Raw genomic sequence first — 21551 nt, 5'->3', positions numbered from 1 at the left:
TTTTTCCAAATAACCCAGCTTATCACGCGCGGCCTAGTCAGATATTCCACATACACTGTATTACACATTGAAACACTTTACGTCATTAAGACAATGCCCCGTTGGCGTCATCAACAAAAACAACGTCAGAACCAAACAGCAGATCGTGCTTATGAGTTAAAAACACCAAAAATGCATTATAAAAGGTTTCAAAAAATTCTACCAAGATTAAGATTTGCTGAATTATCACTTCATTTCATTTCAAAACAGCCTAACTTTCTTTGAACAAAAGAAAAGGAAAAATCGCACAATGGAATTCGGTCGGAAAGTATAGAGGATAGGGCTGATGGTATAATCTACAGGAAACGAAATCAAAAGAGGGCCTGCATTTAAATATGTAAGGCACGCTAAAAATAATAATTGGATGCACTGGACGCAATAAACCTAATTGAGTTGAGAGTGCGTGTAATGTCAATGGTGAAGTTGAAACCAAAAAACACATATATAAAGCTGAAGAAATTTCGAGTTGAATGGATTCATAACGATGTTTTAAACAATGGCGTCTGCCCGCAACTGATTCCAGTGTGCCCAAATTTGCTTATATCATAAGAGTTACTTTCCTACGGAGCTACTAATTTTGCAGATCGCGCACTGAGCAAAAACTAATCACTTTCTCCGCCAAAATTCACTCGCAAACAAAATTTGAGCACGATTTCGAAACGCAAGCGCAAGACTTCTCTGACGCAAAACCACTGACTGTTGAGCAATCGCAATCCCTTTAAACAACCGAACGCCAGGCCCGGGCGGTTGGAGTTCTGAGAATTTCCCTGACCGGGCCCTTTGTCAGGTTGGCGCGCAACCCTCGAGAAGGAGGGTGGACAGTGGCGGGTAGGGTAGGAGTTGTTCGTTGCGTCACCGCTCGCAGCGGGGCGATCGACAACTGTATACAACTGCGCATGCGCGCTGCGCCGATCGCGCGGGACTGGCTGGGATGGGATGGTCCGTGCAACGGTCAGCATTTTACTGTCAACTCGCTGTTAAATGAGAGGCTGCTATTTCGACACCCTCGCTGTTGCTTTAGCAAATTATTTCTGCGAATTTAACGGCCTTCAAAATATTAGACCAACACCTGCATGAGTGTAAATTTAAAATCCAAACGAATGTCAAAATAACGTGTGGACTGTAAAATCAAAAGTCAATGACAGTCATTCCAAGAGCTACAGGAACTGTTGATTTAATGAACCGCACCTGACGTTAACTCAGCAGTCGTGTGATGATGGAATAACATACTTACAGAATGTTATTTCAAAAGCATCAATAAGATTTTGAGCTAACAGAGTTGCACACTTTTGTTTCAACATACTTAAACACTGAAAAAAAACTTGTCCTAAATTTAAGGAAACATGTATCCTTAAAAAGTTTCCTAATTCCAACACGGTGTTAGCTTGGAACAAGCCAACAGTTATCTCGATCCAAGGTAACAAAATTGTGTTGAGTTAAGAAAACCATGCTTTCTTGAACCACGTATACGTTTTCTTGAAACAGACTAACGGATACTTGAAACGGGAAAACTGTTTCCTTAAAATTAGGAAACGAGGGAATCGCTTCTGTGTCCTAAATTGAAGTATCCGTGTGGTGTTGATCGAAGAACCCTGTTTCCTTAGAATTAGGAAACGGAGAGAAGCAGAGCCGTTTCCTGAATTGAAGAATCCATGGAGTGTCGTTTGAAGAGATCAGTTTCCTTAAAATTAGGAAACGGGCATAGCATTTCCTGTTTCCTAAATTTAAGGATATATGTGATGTTGATCGAAGAAACCCATTTCCTTAAAATTAGGAAACAAAAAAATTACCAAACGCCTACTGAGGAGGTGGATGCAACGTGCCGTACACCACCATGTATTCGGCGAGTTGCTCAAGAGGGGCCTTCCAAATATACCGTCGCTCCTTTGGCGGAAGGGCGCATCTACACTTTGAGATAATGAGCCCTTCCGTCCGTATACCACCATGCTCTCTACGGCTTACCTACGTGAAAATTTCGATGCACCCTTACGCCCATGAGTGACATCACGCTCATAAAAAACGTAACGCTAAATTTCCAATTTTCGGACCCCCACTGACTTCTTCCCTCGTCACACTTTTGCGACGTAGGTCCCTATTCTTTCACACGTAAAAACAAAACGGCGTAACTCTCTCCTTGACCCTTTCTCTCCCTTAGAGCTTTACTTATTATTTGAACGGTCCTTTACAGAAATCCGACCGAACCGCTTTGGATGGCGTTATTCGTAAGATCCACTCCACTCCAAACAAATTCAGTATGTTTAAATTTAATCAATTAATCTCTTGTTCGTAAAGGATTTACGCGTCGGAAAGGTGGAGGTTTTGATAAAACGCAATTTTTGTGCCTTATCAAAAATATTGTTTTCAGTCCAAAATGTCAGAATGCTTTTTAGAAATGCACGGATCAGAGCTAAAGTTCCTTTAATATTTTTCGGTGAATTTTCTAATTCGACGAAAATTTCTTTAAATTTTCTATAAGCGTGCGTCCGTTAATGTAGGTATAAATAAATAATGTGAAGCTTTTCAACATTTTACTGCAAATACACTCTTTGAATCCGGTCGTAGCTTCGAACATTTTTAAGTGTCTTCAAATCCCAGAAAGCTTGACTCGGCCCGATATGTACTCATTTAAGTATTACCTATACATGCCTTTATCGTCACCACATCTTTACCGCTATTCCGAGGACATTTTGAAAACTCCATAAAGAGCATTTATCTTTTATGTGCCAATTTTATAGCCAACATTAAATAATCTTAGATTATTTTGTCTATACTTTATTAGAATTTTAAATCATATTTACTTTCAGTATGAGAAGCGGTTCTCACATGAGCCTCCTTGATTACGCATTAACCTTAATGATATGGGCGTCAGATTGGATAATCGAATGAGTGATAATTTACCTTTGAGAGGCACGTATGAAAATCTGTCCTTTAACCAGACTTAAATAAAAAAATAATTTACTCCATGATTATACTATCTCCGAATGAAAAAGAAAGAGGAATACGTTGGTTAAGTCATGGCGGCGATGGCCCACGGTCTTTAAATAAAACCTATCTGAGAACCGGCTGATCAACATAGAGAAAAGGGAAATATGTGGATATTTAATATATTTAAATGATAATTGAGGTAGTATTTGCTAGACAAACCCAAGTTCTATTGAACGGTAGCAGGTGGGCATCTGTTTAGCCAAAGAGATAGATGCGAATGGGTTCAACATAGCAAAATAACTCCTCATCGCTCGCGAGGGTAGGATGGCCGAGTGGACTACGGTGTCGGAATTTCTCTCTTTCCAATGTCGGACAATGTCGAGGGTTACAGGATCAAATCTCAGCCAGGGCGAAACGGAGTTCTTCATCAGGATACCAGAGGGAGCGCGAAGCGCGTCAACTACGTAAAGGAAATCATCCCCGGCAGTACCAACAATAGGGCTATGCGCTTCAACAAATATGGACACTAGGCGGGGAGCCGATCCTCAAGGCAGCGACGCGGCGGAAACGGCCGTTTCCTAATTTTAAGGAAACGCTTGCAGGTACTGTTTCCTTTTTTTTGAGGAAGCGTTTCCTGAAAACAACACAACACTTACTTACTTTTAGGAAACTCTTCGCGCGGCGGTGTTTCCTAATTTGAAGGAAACGTTTTCGTGCTTCAATGTAACAGGAGTTTTGGTTCAAGAAATCGCGTTTTCGTCGACCAAGGCAATACCGTTTTCTTCATTCAAGACTTCGTTTCTTGTCCACTTTTTTCAAGTATCCAATTTTCTTAGGTTAACACGGCGTCGCCTTAAATTTAGGAAACGTTTTTTTCAGTGAAATGATAAAATAGCAGTCACGACAACTAAAAGAACGAAGAAACGTCAAACAAATTTAACATTCAATGCGACTGTTAAAATGACAGGTCTTTTTTTTCCATGTATATCCTGAATTAAGGAGTCCTTTGGAACAAGAGGGTCTGTGCTCAAAAAAGTAATTCCACGGAAATCGCATTTGAAAGTTCAGAAGTGTATAGCGCTGGTACTAGCCAATATCTTCGCACGAAATTTAATTAGTTTGAAAGAACAAGTCTTTGAGAGTATACTTGCAAAAACGGAACATTGTGACTACATTCCCCTATGATCCTTACAAGATAACGTGGATCGTTGTGTAAAAAGGGGGGGGCAGGACTTTTTACTACACTATGTATATTTCCTGAACTAGAAAGAATCCAGTTTCAGAAAACGCGTTCTCCCGAAAAAGGGCGGATGCGCGCATACGCCTTCACCCCAAAGAACTCCATGTAACCTGCCGGCACGGCGCGGCGCGGCGTCTAGAGGAAAAAATCAGTTGCACCTCATGAAATTTTAGCTCTATTTTCGAGTGACCGCGGTGTTGCGCTGTCTATTATGGGTTTGCACCTATAGATGCTTGTCTGAGGGATATTTTCTTGAAAAAGTAGCAGATTTGTCAATTGTTCATGTGCCTCCGTTTTCCTCATTGGCATGAGATGAGATAGGTCCAGCCAGCACCCGATATCTCCGAAACGCGCCACGCCACGCTGCGCCTCGTCGCACAGTTTACATTTGATTTGGAGCGGCCTATGCGAGAAACTAAATTCGGCGATAGTACATCGTAGCGGTTCCCGATGCGATTCATTTTTGAGGTGAATTCATCGTACTCGAGAAACCCGCTTACTCATTCCAAGTGATGATGATTGCGTGTTAACCAGTTGTTTGTCACAACACTCAACTTGCTGCTCGGGAACGGAGGTTTGAATAAATAGAGTTCAGTTTCAGTACACTCCATATCCACAAGACCAAACTCTTTGACAATGAATTTTCCTTGGCTCCAAAAACCATGTACTTACATCGAGACAAGCCGTCGTCTTCTCGTTCCGTTAGTTACACTTTTTACTATTTTCAAATTCGAGGTTTCTTAACTGACGGTTCTCCAGAATTATTTATACTATTTAAACGAGGTCGTTTAACAACGAGGATTTTTCTCAACTCGGTCTCGGCCCCGCAACTTTCATCCACCATGCAAAGATCGTTGATGTCACGATGACCCCAAGGAACAATGTTAACACTGTCTTCTAAAATGTAACGTTTATCGTCTAGTCTGGAGAGAGTTCTTTTTGTAGTTTCGAATGAGTATAGTTTATGTTTCCGAACCCCGATCCTGCGCATCGGGGCGCTCATCCTGGATTCGGGATCTTGCAATATGGTGAGAAAGTGTCAAAGTTTATCGATCTTAAAGCCCCGGATGACACTCCCTTTGCTCGTTTTTCTATTTGATTGTCGGTGAAGTGGTATGGGTACATCTTGGATCGCAGCGCGACGAACTCGACAATGGGTCTTCCCGCCGTTTTATCTTTAAAAGTTCCCATTACTTTTCGGTTCGTCGCGTTGCGACATTGATGGCCTTCTGGGAAGTTGGAGGTGTCGTACATGTGTAGGTCTGACATCATATCATCGTAGACGTTCGGTGTAATCAACTCCTAAATGAACGAGTCCGTATCTATATAGAGAAGTTGAACTTGGTTGGGATTGTACTTCTTAAGCATGTGATTATAGTGGAATTGATACATGTGTACTTTACCAAGATCTAAGATTGAAAAACCAACTATTATTGGTCTGTCTATGACGACCTGTGTTCTCCGTAAATGGATTGCTACCAACTCTTCGTCGAAAATTGTGCGATCTATGAAATCGACCCGTGAGATGGCTTTCAATGTCTGTTTACTGTTTGTACCTAATTTAATATTCTTTCGCTTCAACGGGTTCTCGATAAATTTACCTTAGCGAGCGTTGCTGCACAATTTCAGGAGCGTTTGGTGGAACGGATTCGTAGCGTCCCGTCTCAACCGGGCGTTTAGCTCGATGAAGGGTGCCGAGAAAGGAGCCTGACGGAATTTGATGGCCCGGTTGACGCGCAGGAGTTTTAATCATTGACCGAGCGCTTCTTTCAACATTACATAGTGGATAACATAGTTGTATTTATTAGCTAGAGTCGTCAATAGTGTCGTCGATTTCCCCGCTCCCGATGGTGGTATTTCGTTCCTGCACAAGAACAGAAGGTCCTTGTGCAGGTCGTGGATGTGTTCTGGATATTCAATATCTACATCGAGTATGAACCCGAAAGGAGCGTCGTCGGGATGGTTGATAATGGTTTTCGTTAGAGTTAGTATCTCTTCTCCTTCCGGGACCAATATCGTAGGGTAGATGCTTTCTCATGGTATGAGCGTACAGTGCCGTTACATCTAAGTATTGTATATAGCTCAGTGGTATTTTAGGATCAAATTGATCCGGTATCAAAGGATTGTTTGCGAGAGCGTGCCGTTTCACTATCTGTGTTATCTCGCCTCAGATCGAGTTCATAATCATGAATACCATATCCATATCATTGAAGAGTTGGATTTTCGCTTTAGTTATTTTTAAGAAGGCGTCTAAAGCGAAACCGGGTAGCGTTAAGTAGTTGGCACAGTCCAAACCATTATTTTTCATTCCAAAGAGTCGGAACTCCTCGAACACATCGCTGAGGAGGCACACGTCGAGTCGCAAGTAGAAATCTGAATACTCACCGAGATTACGGAAATTGAAAGTTTGCCACACTTGGAGAAACCGTTGATATTCCTCTTCGGAGATGTGCGTTTGAGTCAGGGTGTTGAAGAAAGCCTCTCGCGGTGGTGGACGCGTCTCGTTCAGCTTGACCGGATTGTCAACGTAATCGTACGGGAACGGAGCTTTCCGACAAACCATGTCGAACTCATTATCTGTGAGAGTAAGCCTCCTCGTGCGAACGAAAGATTCGCGCGGGGTCGTCTGAACCAGTTTATCCAACGAAGCGGGGAGGAAACGGAACGAGTCGATGAACTTGATCGAAAACCTGTTTCCCAAATGGACCGTCATGCTGATGTAATTTTCCTCCGTGTGCGGTATTATTTCGACGCGATGAGGATACTTGTTCAGAGCGAACACTAACTCGTGGAAATCGTACCCACTATCATTGTGCAGGACGACTCTAACACATTTTTCATGTCGGAAAATAAGATTGCAATTTGAACATAAGGCTTTTCGATACTTGGACCTTGCCGCTCTCTTTTGATAGTCATGATCCCTTACCTATACGATACCTGGCTGTGAGAAATCCACCTCACAATGTCCACACCTATTTTCCGCTTCAAATGTGGCCCGATCTTCATGTGTCATGATTATTTTTCCCTCTTTATCATTGTAACTCCTACTGATTCTTCCTACCAGAGTGATTATATCGTCCAGAAATTTGATATGTGCCTCCTCGCCACGGTGCAGTTTCGGTTCTGACATTTTAAATTCGGGATCGTCCGTGACGAGGAGGTAAGCGTAAGAATTGAGATGTGTCGCCTATACGCAGAAGCTGGATGCTCCGAGTCACCATGAGTTTGTTCTAAGTAGGCTTCAAAGTCTGCATAAATTACATAATTATGTTTTATTTCCTTATGGTGATTCTCGAACTTGAGGTATCGCTCGTCGGGAAATGAAGCTAGGAATGCGTCTTTGCTAACTAAAGAGCAAAGAACCTTATGTTGACTCAATTGTTCCATCGAGTTTTTGTGCGTAAAGCATTTCTTGCAGATGTAGATACGATGTCCATGTTTTGTTAACTGTGTTCCAACAAGTTGTTCAAAGTTACTGATCCAACAATAATGGTAACTTAGAGGTGTTTGGGTTGAGAGACATAGTAGGTCGGTGTGGTCCTCTCTTTCCGGGTCGGCAACTTTAATTGGACAACTTTACTTGGACAACTTTACTTGTAAACTTTTTCTTGTTGGACACCAAACTCTCACGGAGCCCAAATACTGAAACCGATACGTTGTTCCTTTTCTTGAATTTGACAATGTCATCTATGCTCGTGGGGAATCGAACGTCCGAGAAATCGTAACGATTGAACAGATCTAAATATTTTTCCGGTCGATATTTATGCTGCGCATCCTTCGGGAGGAACTTTTCCAACATTGCGTACCGGAAACAATCGTTTGATTCACCATTATTTACGTTAACAACATGCTTCGTCGAAAATGGCACCTTAACGTACGTTCCTCCTCGATGTAAAGCGTAATAGCGGTTGACACGTAGCTCTATACCCAGTATCTTCTTCAGTACCCACCCGGATCCGTTCATGTAAAAATCGAACGACTCTTTATTGATCTTCACCCTGAACTTTTCATAATACTCGCCCAGATCCGTTGACACGAAAATAGCTTCGTTTTTAGTCTTAAACTTTTTCAACTGCATTCCTTCCTTATCTTTAATCATCAGCTTTCTCGTACTCAGCGTAAATTAGTATATTAACCTTCAATGCCTCGCCGGTGAGTTCTTCTTTAATTTTTCCAATCACGAGGTCTTTCGCTGTTAGTAGGTAGTCATCGATGATAAAGAATCTGCGGTTGGAGGTTTGTGATGAAAAGTGTTTTCAACCTGCTTTGACAAGCAGTCTCGACTTGAACTATCGGTACTTTCGTCTCAAACAAATTTCTTATGTGACTTGCAGATTCTTCATGTTTTTCTCTTTTATCGTATGATATTTTGCACGTGTCACAATATTCTTGATTCTCATCGTTGTTGTCATCGGTGGGTGATGAGGTGTCCTTCATGGTGAGCATCTTTTCAATGTGTTCGGGAGATTGCTCATGATTCCCTCCCTCCGTATAAAACTCATCACAAAGATCACAATGGATGAGCGCGTTGTGCTCCTTTTTAATATGCGTTTCATAGTTGATACCCTCCTCCTTCTTATTTGTTCCGCACAGTGTTCGTACTTTTCACCTTGTTTATAAAATTCATCACAAATATCACATTGGATGAAAGTTTCAACAATCTGATGTGCTTGTTCTTGAGCAGCCATGATAAAGATACTATTTTAAACTCTAAGTTTTCCGAGTCGGTCAGAAAAGGGAATCTACACTATCTTTACGTTGTAAGATTCTGTTCACTGAAAAGATTTCAGAGCAAACAACTGAATACTAATATAAGCTCGAGATTTTCTGATTTCGTCACAACAGAAAATCTACACTTTCTTTAAGTTTGTAAGATTCTGTTCTCTGAAACGATTTCAGAGTGAACAAGTGAATACTATTACAAGCTCGAAGTTTTATACTATTATAAGCTCGAGGTTTTCTGATTTCATCAGAACAGAAAATCAACACTATTTTCTCGTTTGTAAGATTCTGTTCGTTGAAAAGATTTCAGAGTGAACATGTGAATACTATTATAAGCTGGAGGGTTTCTAATATCATCAAAAGTGAGACTGACGAGCTTTCTACTCGGAGGTAAATATATATAGTTTCCATACCGAGCGGAAAGAAACTGTAGTCATAATTTACCTCAAAGTAAATTTAGTAGTATTTGTTAATCACCTAACTCGGTTTCACTCCGGCAAACTGTGTAGTCATAAGTCGTAACATAAATTACACTTTTATGTAGAGTTATAATTTACCTCGGAGTAAATATAGTAGTATTTGCTAATCACCAGACTTGGTTACACTCAGACAGACTGTTTATTCATAATTTATAGTAGTAATATAAAACTACGCTTTCATGCAAGTGGGGAAAATTATCAATTCTAGTCAGGGAACGTATAAATAGTGTCGAGGAAGTGTGATCGATCATTTCAAAACAGGAGCTCATCAAGTATGGACGCTCCAACCCTTAGATCACAATCGGTTAGAGCGATGAACACCTTGGATATGGTTTATGAGGCTCTCTCCTTCAAGATTCCAGGAATACGAACAGAGCTTTTGAACAAGTTTGCCAGACTCCTTTTTCCTGACAAGTTGTTCCACCATCTTAAACTCAGCTCAATAGACACTTCCGATCCCGTCGGGTGTTATGGGTTACTTCAGATAACGGAAAGATTTTGCAGTCTCCTAGAACGTGTCGCAGACGAGTACGAAATAATGTACTTCCTGAAGCAGGGGTAAAAGAAAATAGACGAACGGGACTGGAAGATATGCAGACTTTTGAGTGCGATTCGCACAGCATTGTACATAAGAGAGAGGAGAGCGGCTCTCGGAAAAAGACCTAATCCTTCCACTCTCCAGAAGTCCGGGACGCTTTACTACCGTCGAAAACTTCCAAAACTTACTCCTCGAGAATGAGGAATCTTGGTCTCTCGTGACATGCTCTATTATAATCATTCTGACAAGCAAAAGTGAATTCTTGAACAACTTAGAGCGCGCCATAATCATTCAGAACGCTGTCCCTGTGCCCGATGTATGTCCAACGTGTGATACTGGGATGTATCAGCATGGATTATTTTAACTTGTATAGCTTCCTTTTCTTTATATGATTTTTCTATTTATTTTACCAAATTGTAGAATAATAAAAATTTATCAAACTGAACATTGCAATATCCAATCCCAGTTGCTCATCGCAAAACACAAGATTCCCATACGCATCTCCTAGCGCACTTTATTGAAAATGGAAATTCCCGAATCAGACTCTACTCTCCAGTCTCCGATACCAGACCCATACTGTAGGATATGGTCCTTCGATGCCGCCGAAAATTTTACAAGTCCGAAATCTCGAAAACAAAAACTCGTACCAAAATTCGGTCCGTACAGTTTTCCGATCTTCGATAGTGTAAAAGAATCGCATCCGTCCGCGGCGGATCGGAGGACGGTAATTTTCCGAAAATGTTTTAATTTCCCGAATCAGACCCTACTCTCCAGTCTCCGATACCAGACCCATACTGTAAGATACGGTCTTTCGAAGCCGAAAATTGTTACAAGTCCGAAAATCCGAATTTTTTGCACAATCTGACAGCATTGTACCGAAAAATTAACTAATTTCTTTCACCACCTGGCAACACTGTGAAATTCGATGTTGCAAAATTTCACCCATAATTAAATCATTTATTTAAGTGCACCGTCCGGCAACGCTGTTGCATCACCGCCATCTTGAAGAATATACCATTGCATAACCCGCATAATGAAGGGGCTAAATTACACCATTGCATATCCCGCATATTGAAGGGGCAACATGCAATACTTTTATTTTACAGCGTTGTCATATTGAACAATAATCACCATACAACACTGTAATTTAATTCATATTTTTCTGCACAATTTTGCAAAAACTTTTGGCCTAAGATTGGCATTTTCATACTATTTAGGGGTCGCTTCGGCGGCTCCTCACCAGCTGATGGCCGTTGCCGTCCCGGTGGGCCCCCTTTATGGGGGGCGTTTTGGCGACCCTCATGATGGGGGCACTGTAGCAAATTTTTCCCCTCATCCAAAAAAAAAAAAACCTCATCACGAAGATGCGTACGTCTAACAATTCTTAATAGTCACCGATGTAATGCTGTTTGCCTAGTTTGTCAATTTGCGGCACTTTTGAAAATGGGTTGGATACTTTTACGCAGTATTTTGGATTGATTGATTCGACAAATAATAGGTCACTTCGGATGACTCGATCGGGCTGACATTCTTTGAAGGTTCATTTCAAACCAAAAGACAACTTTGGGGGGGGGGGGGGCAGTCATTTGATTTTCGAAAAGTTGAAAAATAAGAACCACCCTAATATACATACATCAAGAGTGTACTTGACAAAATGATATACTTAACATAGGTACAAGCATAAAATATATATAGGCACCTCAATTGTTGGCAATACAACAATTCAAATTCTCAAGCTTTTATTGTGATTACGAGATGGACAGTACATACCAGACATATTTTGACATGACACCAATGTCATCATCAAGGGATTTAAGAATAACAAACAAACGAGTAAGAAGAACCACTACAATGAAACGCCGAGGCAGGTTGACAAGGTAATATATGATTACAATGAGAAACCGAAATAACTCCTGGTGAAAATACAAAAATAAATAAGCAGAAAGTAGAGAAATAATCTAGTTAGAGTACACGCAATCAGGATTCTGATCTGGCAGATAGTCACAGAAAAATTACAAAAACAGTGCAATTCTCCTGCAGTCGAGTCACAATTTTTATTGATTGAAAATGCTATTTCGGTTCATGAGACCCAATGGATGACAATGGGCCTGTTGCATGCAAAAGATACAGCCGTGCGAATAGACTTTTTAGACGTTAAATGACACAAAAATTACGATGGTCGCATTAAAAAAGTCTGAAATACACTCCTTACTGCGCAATTTGCGTTGTTATGAACGCGCTTTTTCAAATTTCCCGCGTCTGGGGGCAGTTTTCTAATCACCGGAAACGAGCAAACGGCGGGCTCGGTGATTTCCGGAAGATACCGAGTCGTTGTTGTTGTAGTTCTTTTTTCCTTCAGTTTGTTTACAAACCCAACATGATCTCTCATAGTGGTCCAATGGTCCACACATATACGCTTTACGCGCGGTAGCTAAATTAATCAACTTTTAAATATCCAACGCAACCCCTCTACATTTCATTTTACGATATCACGATCTCCGATTTTCAGGTTATGTTGTCAGGACCGGTTAGTATACTGGTATAGTAGACCGGTATAGTTGACCGGAAACAGCCGCGAGTTGCCGTTACTTGTTTCCGTTGGAAAACTGTCCCCAGACGCGGGAAATTTGAAAAAGCGCGTTCCTAACAATACAAATCGCGCAGTAAGGAGTACCTATATTTCAGATTTGTCTAATGTGACCATCGTAATTTTCGTGTCATTTTACCTTTCAAAAGTCTATTCATACGGCTGTATCTCTTGCATACAACAGGCCCATTGCATGAGTGATCCAATGATCCCTTTTGAGTTCGTGGTACCTGTAGACCGTTTTAATACCTATTATGTCACATTTCGAGATATATCGCGATTTTAAGCCTGGTGACCTAACCGGGTTTCGGTCGATTCGATTTACATGGGATTTCCCATGAGGGACGGCAAGTCAATTTTCAAACGCTGATTCTGGGTAGTTTCAGACAGTGTCTGCCGGATTTTCCTGCGATTATGAGTTCTTTACATCCTCAAATGTACGTTTCTGCCTGATGAATCCTCAATATCGCATCGGATGAATTAATTACACTCAATGAATCGAAGCAAATTCCGAGAGTAAGGTTATGTTACCCCTTATTGTTTACATTTTCCTCGGGGACGGGGAAGAATATTATTTCTTTGTTTATATGAAAGAGGTCGAGGCATTGATAGATTTTAAATACAGTACTGAGTTTTTAATCATTGTTTAATACCTACTCTAGGTCGTATTATTCCGACGGTATATACGTATGTGTAGACATTATGTGGGGTTGAGTAAAACTGTACTTGGAGAACCCGGTCACCGCTGGATACTTACTTTTGGACTTTACTTTCTCTGGAAGTTATAAGAAGATTCTAATGAATGCCTATTACCTTAATAGGTATACCTTTACTGAGCCTACGCCAAAAAGTTCCTGTCAATATCAGTAGTCGAGAAGTCTAGTGTCATCGATGAAGTACTTTCAAAATCTTATTGACATCAATAGGATCAAACGGAGACAACATCTCCACAACGTTAAAACAAAACTACGTATGTATTTGAATGTTTAGGAGGAAAAATTATGGATAATATGAAACAAAAGTGAGTGATTTATGGCTGGAACGATTGCAGCACAAACACTTTTGGAAGGGAAAAAACAAATATTGGTGTCCAATATTCAACCAATTACAGTTGCGGATGTTTAGGTTTTGTCATTATATACTCAGAATCTAAGAGAAAAACTGACGTAAGATAAGCGCATAATTGTTTTTTTCTCATAAATTAGTGATGAACAGAGTCTAAAATAAGAATGTATACAAAGGCGTAACATAACCTCACTTTCGAGACTTGCTTCGATTCATTGAGTATGATTACGTGGTCTGTCCGGAAAGTATCAGGACTTTTTAAATTTTGAAAAAACGAGCTTACCTATGACATTGTGGCTTTAATCTCCTTCGAAGTACTCTCCGTAAGACACAATGCACTTGTTCCATCGATTTTTGAGCTTTTCAAAACAGTCTAAAAAGCACTCCTTTGGGATGTCCTTCAGCGCTCTCGTCGTACTCTCTTTGATGTCATTGATGAAGTCAAATTGAGTCCCTTTCATTGGAGATTTCAGCTTTGGGAACAGCCAGAAGTCGCAAGGAGCTAAGTCTGGACTGTATGGAGAAAGTGGAACCAGAGGAATACCGTGCTTTGCCAAAAACTGTTGAACAAGACAGGAGGAATGAGCCGGAGCGTTGTCATGTTAGAGCATCCAGTCACCGCTTGCTCACAATGCAGAGCGCTTGCGTCTGATAGCATCCCGCAAACGCCGTAAAGTTTCCTGATATGCTTCTTTAGTGATGGTTGTACCTTGGGGACTCTACGGAGCCTTTCCGGAGTTTTTCCGTTAAAATTTCCGCAACGATGGTCTTCGGGATATTTAGCTGCTCTTCCAGTTCCCGCACGGTTAACCGACTGTCTTGGGCAAAAGCTTCCCGAACTTTGTCCACGTTTTCGGGAGAATTCGTCGACGAAGGTCTCCCGGACCGCGGATCACTAGCGACTGTTTCACGACCCGATTTAAAGCGATTATACCACTCATAAATATTGCTCTTGCTTATAGAATAAGAGTTATGAAATTTTTATACAAACCACTGATTTTTATTGTAAATCTCTTCGTGATAAGTGATGTATTCGTATATTCGGACTCGACATGTCGATATTATGAGGCATTTTCAATTAAATATTGATTTAGGAGTATTAAAGACGACGATCCTTAAAAATCTTAGCTTTTCTACGATTCATTAGGATCCATTAGATTCATTGACATCATACTTAAGATACGATTATATATATTATAATCTTTCCTTAAGCACGGTAAAAAGCTATCAAAAACCTACTTCGATGGGTAGAATCACTATTCGATTTTTAAATAGTCTTAAAATAAAACGGATTATGCCGGGGCAATCTCTCCCAAATTTCAAAGTTGGTGGTCAAAATCTCCCTGCTGGTATCCCCGTAAGTCGAAACGACAACGATCCCCGTGTGCCGTGTAAAAACGTCAACAAACCTGGACGGGTTATAACGCGCTTTATCATTAATCATTAAATCAATCATGTTTGTGCAAAATTATTATATTATATTTGTGTTCATTACCTCATAAAAAGGAACCGCGAAAGATGGAATCTGCCGGGATTCTAAATTCATTAACAACAAACATATTAGTTTCTAATAAAGATCTAAGTGTCAGTTCTTGCGTTAGCTTCGATGATTCATAGTATGTAATGTAAGTACCTAGATAGTTGTCTAATTTTGCTTGGTAAATACCTACCTATGGAGTAATTTTGGAGATAGTATACGATGCAATGATGCATTATATAATGCATTTGAATTCCTAGGTTTCACCTGACTCAAAGCGTTTGCTGCTAATACCCGGAAGCGTTCCGACTCATTTGTCGGAGAATTGAGCGTTTCCTATCGGCCCCTCTGCAATTATGAGATTAGTCCAAAGATCTCATAGGAACTTAAATTAATGACCCAGGTGGTGCTTTAATGCCAACTTTCAAAGAAATAAAGGCAATTTTTTAAAATTTACAGTCTTTGAAAATGAGCTGTTTGTGTGATGTCGCGGAGCAAAGTGCCCTACTTTTGTGTCTTGTAATCACTTGAATTTTGAGTTTAGTCCAAAGATCTTTTAGGAACATAAATTAATGACCCAAGTGATGTGCTTGATGCCCATTGTTAAAGAATTAAAGGCATTTTTCAAAATGTACACTCCTTCAAAGTGAGCTTTCCGTGTGATTTTGCTAAAAATGGACAATTTAGCCTAGCCCCCCCCCCCCCCCCCCCAGTGGCGTGCGGTCCGGATAAGCAAGGCAAGCACTGCTTGCCCAAAGATTTCAAAAGAAAGAAGAAAATTACACCTATTACATGTTTTACATTTTAACAAATATAATTTATAAAAGGTGTTTAGTAGGAAAATTGCATTGAAAACAGAAAGAGAGAGAGACAGAAATACGTATAGAGCCACTTAAGTAGGAAAAGGGCAGAGCGGATGGAGGAGTCGCAGCGCGCTGCGCGGCCTGATCGCCTGAACACGGGCCAACTCATGCGCTGAAGAGGCGCTTGCGATCAGCTGAGCGTAGAGCCACTGCTCGGCGGCGGAATCAAGGCGGGCGGGGAGAGCGGTACGTTCCGAGGCCCAGCCCTTCGCTGCGCGATCGCAGCTCGCTTCTCTTGGCCCGTTACCGCAGCGCGCTGCTTCTGCCTCCGATGCGCTATCCTATTCCCTCTCTCCGTCGCGTCAAGAGCCCTTACATTCTATAAAATGTCGCTCATTTGGATCTAATTGGTGATGACTCAGACAATTCTCAATCGTGTTTTAAACGCAGAAAGCTGTTTTTTTCGGGGGAAATTTAAGTAACTCAAAAAAGTCTAAATGCCGTAGAATAAAGACTGTAATACCTAAAATAAGTGCAAAATTAGGAGTTAAGAGCATGGAGCCGTCCTCCAATGCTCAATAACATTCGGAACAAGTTGAGTGAACGAAATCATAGTAAGAGAGAAAGAAATAAAACCACAGTTTATCGAGACGTTCCATCAGATTTCATCCGAAAAATAGAGCCAAGAGAGAAAAATTTTAAGAATTTTCTTGGGAGGCTTCCTGAAGAGGGAAAAGAGGCTACGTTAACCACCCCCCCCCCCCCCCCGAACGGCGAACGCTAGAGCTTGCCCTGTCATTAAACCCACCGCACGCCACTGCCCCCCCCCCCAAATTTTAGCGTACCCCAAAATCGTTTGACGTGCATAAGGAGACCATAGATATGGTGTTCTGTGCAAATTTTGAATCAAATCGAACAGATAGATTCTGAGATATCGCTGTAGACAGATTTGGGGGACGTCGGACGGACGGACACACATTTTTTCAAGTATGGGTATTTTAACTCCATGGACCTTAAAACGTCTAGGAATGATGAAATTTCAACTTTTTTTTTTCTTGGAGGATGACAATACTTCCTCTGTATCCTAGGGGAGCGAGAAAGTAAAAACGCGACGATAGCACTTGACACACACACTTTGATCAGTTGATTGCAACCGACTGATTACAGGTGTGGAAGTCCGATTGTGTGGCTGCATTGAAGAGGACATGGGCAAAGTCCAACCCAAGTTTCAGCTCATTATCTGCATTACATTCCGAGATAATCAAAAAGTCCTGATACTTTCCGGACAGACCACGTAATTTATTCGATGCGATATTGAGGATTCACCAGGCAGAAACGTACATTTGAGGATGTAACGAACTCATAGTCGCAAGAAAATCCGGCAAAAACAGTCTGAAACTACCCAGAATCAGTGTTTGAAAATTGACTCTCGGTTCCCTTTGGGAAATCCCATGTAAATCGAACCGACCGAGTCCCAGTCAGGGCACCAGGCCTAAAATCGCGACACATATTGAAATGTGACGTCATCACTAAAACAGTCTATTCTCTTCATGATATTAAGCCTTTCCCCTACCTTTATCCACAGCCTCCATTCTTGGGTTTTGATTATAATTCTTTTTTTTTATTTTTAAACATTGATTATATTCTCCGAGGCATGCTTTCATCGCTATGTGCTCCTCTCTCTCCCTCCCACGTGAGATCTTCTGGAAAGGAGCTAATCTTGCACCATATGTAGATCTCCTTTTGGGTGAAACATTTTGCTCTCCTAAATGTATTGTCTTATTGTTAACATTTGTTTTGAACACCTCGTTGAACAACTCAGTCGTTTAGATAGAGACTTGGTGATTTTCCCATCGTTCGTCAAAATTCAGCATAAAACTAAAAGCAGGTATTCTCATTATTATAACTAACAAGTTCATTGGAGCAAAATTTATTTTACCTATTGTTCTTTCCTGCAAGAAACACTGTAAAATTATGATATGTCTGTCAGAGCTTGTTACGTAATTTCTAATTCTTGCATTTTTGAAAACTAAAGAATGCACATGGTTCACGGTAATTTTTCAAATCCAAGATGGGGGTCGCACAAATCGGTCCAACTTTAGCCACACTGTTGACATCGCGTTTTCCTCGGGTGCGATTCATGGTCTGTGCATTGATAACGAGAGGAGGAGGAAACATAAACACATCGGAATCTTTCAGTTTTTATCAACATCATCGTTACCTACTCACCTCATCAACGTCAAGAAAGTGTTGATAGTGATGCAAATTGAAAGATTCCGATTTTCATGTGTGTCGGTTCCGATTCAGATTGTCTTAAATTGTTTACCTACTCCTCCTGCAAGATCGATAGACCTAGGTCTGTCCGTAAGCAAGATGTTCTTTTGAATTTCCCGATCTGGCGAAGGATCCGCCTGATTTGCTGTTTCACACCTAACGTTTCTCCGATTTGCGTTTGCGCTGCCCCGTTGCCTAATTCCTCCCTCGATCTGCATAAGACCAATATAATGGGATCGGGGAACAGCAGATTGGGACAAGCAAATCGGGGGAATCTGTTGGCAACGCGGACAGCCCTCACCCCCGAGTTGCAGAGATTATTACACATACATTAAGGCGCTTTTATAGCGCAGCCTCGCGCTCTGCGACGCCCAATCGCCATTGCCCCCTATCCTCCCAGAGACTATCAGGCAATTGGCACCCTCTGATCTCCTCCTCCACCCCTCGTCGCCAACCTTTCACAGGACGTCCACGCCGTCGCCTTCCGGGAGGCACCTAATCGAGAACCTGCTTAGGCAACCGATCGTCTGCCTTCGTCACACATGTCCATACCAGACCAACTGCTTGGACCTGATACTGTGCACGATGTCCTTCTCCATACCCATTATCTCGCGCACTTTTACATCGTGGACATGCTCTCTTCTTGAGATGCCAGCAAACCTCCGCCAAAAGTCCACCTCAGTCGCCCTAAGCAATACTAAGCATGTCTTCAGTCCTTTTCTTCAGTTGCCAGACCTCACTCCCGTAAGTTACATAGGTACTCTTCACGATGACGTTGTAAATTTTTCTTTTAGTCTCCTTGGAGGTAGGTACTCTGGTCCTAGAGCACTCCATTTAGCATCGGGATGGCTATCCTGCCTTGCACATTCCGATCTTTAATAGCCCGATCCTTTCCGTCCTTAGTTAACCACACTCAGATATTTATACTCTTCTCAGTCCTGAATTGAGAGATAAGTCCTAAATTGCAGAGATTATCACACTCAAATTTTCTAATGGACTGACGTAGGTCTATCGACCTTGCTCCTCCTGTTAAGTATCATTAATAGGCACGCGCTTACATCATGAATCGCCCCAGAAGGAACGCGAAAGTAAAAAATGTGGCTGAAGTCCAACCTATCTGCGCAGCCGCCATCTTGGATGACCCGGAGTTGGGCTTTTGCATTGGTGCTCAACATACGCAACTTTGAACTGATTTTTCGTGAGTTAATATCACCGAAAAAAGTCAGGAAAAATTCCTGTGAACTACCTATGTGCACTCCCTATACAGTTTTCAATAATGCAATAATTAAAAATTATGAGTTATGTTCATTACCTACCTGTTTGTGCAAAAAAGAGCAGTCGTAATTATTGGTTCCAAAACCAAATTATCTCGTTTTCAGAATGGAGCCGCATTAATTATTGATGAAGTTCAAACAGGTGGAGGCCCAACAGGAAAATTCTGGTGTCATGAACATTTCAATTTGCCTGAGGCTCCTGACATAGTCACTTTCAGCAAAAAAATGTTAACAGGCGGCTACTACCTGAAACCTCAATTTCTGTAAGCGCTTACATCCAGTTATTTTGTTTTCTTGCTCTGTAAATTGATACCATAAACCAATGAATTGAAATTAGCTTGCAAAATGGCATGATATGGGACCATAAGCCAATCCGGAAACTTTGGCCAAATGTACTTATTATCTCCCTTACCCTGTTGGAGGAAATACAAATGCCTCTCTCATGAAGGTTGTCAATCAGCGTCCTACCCCTTGCTTGACCGTGCAAAGATAGAGCAATCTATATAGGGAGTGGTGGTTCTCGATCTTTATTGTGTCTCACAGCCCCACCTTTCGGCATTGTCTCGCAGTAATTAAAAAGTATCATTTGACTTATGCTTATCACTGGCTGCGTCGCATTACTTTCATGGTCCACTGATGACCGACCATACTGAAGTGGTATCGGTTAAAGACCTGCGAGGTCTTTACCGATCCACTTGGAGGAACGACTTCCGAATCGCCGGAAGCCGGGGTCACTCTTGCCGCAAGCTCCGCGCGCAGACACAAACAATCGCGTCTCAAAAACTCGCATCTAACACGCCTGACCCTGTCACTGGCATGGAAATCCGCGATATCTCACGACTTGCCATGTCCCCAAACCAACTTCCTCCAAGTGGATCGGTAAAGACCTCGCAGGTCTTTTACCGATACCACTACAATACAATAAAAAGTTCACAGCTGCTAAAAGGGTGGGTGGAACAACATGACGGCTACTTCGTAGCTAACCGTCAAAAGCTATTGTACTTTTGCGTATGTCATTCCTTATATGTTTAAAACTAATTTGGTTAAAAATATCAACACCGTCAATAAAATAAACATATTCTCTCCCAGAGAGTTGAGCTTTCAGGTATGGAAAATGAGTCAATATTCAATCTTTGAGTCGAGTTGAATGCACATCAACGAGTTCTGCATTGCATAAGCCGAGAATATTATTTAAACTTTCCGCGTATAAATTTTTAAGGTGGGACATTTTTATTATGACCTTTCTGTTTGCCCCTGAAGTTTCTCGTATGTACGAGGCAACGCTGGAAAAGGCCAAACTGTTGCAAAGTGTTGTCTCGTCACCCTGCATTTGCAACGGTGATCGGAGGATATTTGTCAGATTCGTGTAACATTTGGCATGATACAAGGTGATCCAAAAGTCCCTTCCACCCCCTCTAACTTTTTACCTAATTGAGGTAAAGATTTGAAACTTGGGGGATATTCCTAGGTCAAAGGGAGCTACTTTTTGGCCCCCCTAAAATTTTCAGGGGGCCCCCCTTGGGGGACAACGGCCCCCAACTTTTAATTTTCAAATAGGAAGACCCCCTTTGTGATGGCTCATTCGAAAGAGCATGAAAAAAGAAAACTTTTCGCGCAAACCCGAAGTCAAAATCTCAAACCGTTTTAAAATGGCGGCCGGTTAAAGTTCAAAATGGCCGAAAATTCACACCGGTTATTTGTCGATGGATTTGCGCAAAAATCGGTATGTAGGGGTATTTTGACACGAGAAAAACGAATTTGACGTTAGATTTTCAAAAAAACCGAAATTTCCAAAATGGCGGCCGGTTAAAGTTCAAAATGACCAAAAATTGATTTTTTTAAATTCTAAGTTCAAATTTGTTTATCTTATGCCAAAATACTCTCAAATTCCAAGTTTTAGGCAAATCCATCAGTAAAAAACCGAGGTGACAATTTTCGGCCATTTTAAACTTTAACCGGCGGCCATTTTGGAAATTTCGGTTTTTTTAAAATCTAACGTCAAATTCGTTTTTCTCGTGTCAAAATACCCCTACATACCGATTTTCGCGCAAATTCATCGACAAATAACCGGTGTGAATTTTCGGCCATTTTGAACTTTAACTGGCCGCCATTTTGAAACGGTTTGAGA

General features: G+C 41.3%; 1 protein-coding gene across 3 annotated transcripts in view; it reads left to right on the top strand.

Moving 5' to 3' along the window:
• Gabat (4-aminobutyrate aminotransferase) overlaps nt 1-21551 on the top strand; it is an 84278-nt gene that overhangs the window by 50228 nt on the left and 12499 nt on the right. For all 3 annotated transcript variants that reach the window (XM_072306507.1, XM_072306508.1, XM_072306509.1), the window contains exon 8: nt 19529-19686. In XM_072306507.1, the coding sequence (XP_072162608.1) occupies nt 19529-19686 (158 nt within the window). The remainder of the gene's footprint in view (nt 1-19528; nt 19687-21551) is intronic.

Source organism: Bemisia tabaci, chromosome 1 (genome assembly GCF_918797505.1).
Source record: "Bemisia tabaci chromosome 1, PGI_BMITA_v3".
NCBI classification, from domain to species: Eukaryota; Metazoa; Arthropoda; class Insecta; order Hemiptera; family Aleyrodidae; genus Bemisia; species Bemisia tabaci.
This window is presented reverse-complemented; position numbering and strand designations above follow the sequence as displayed.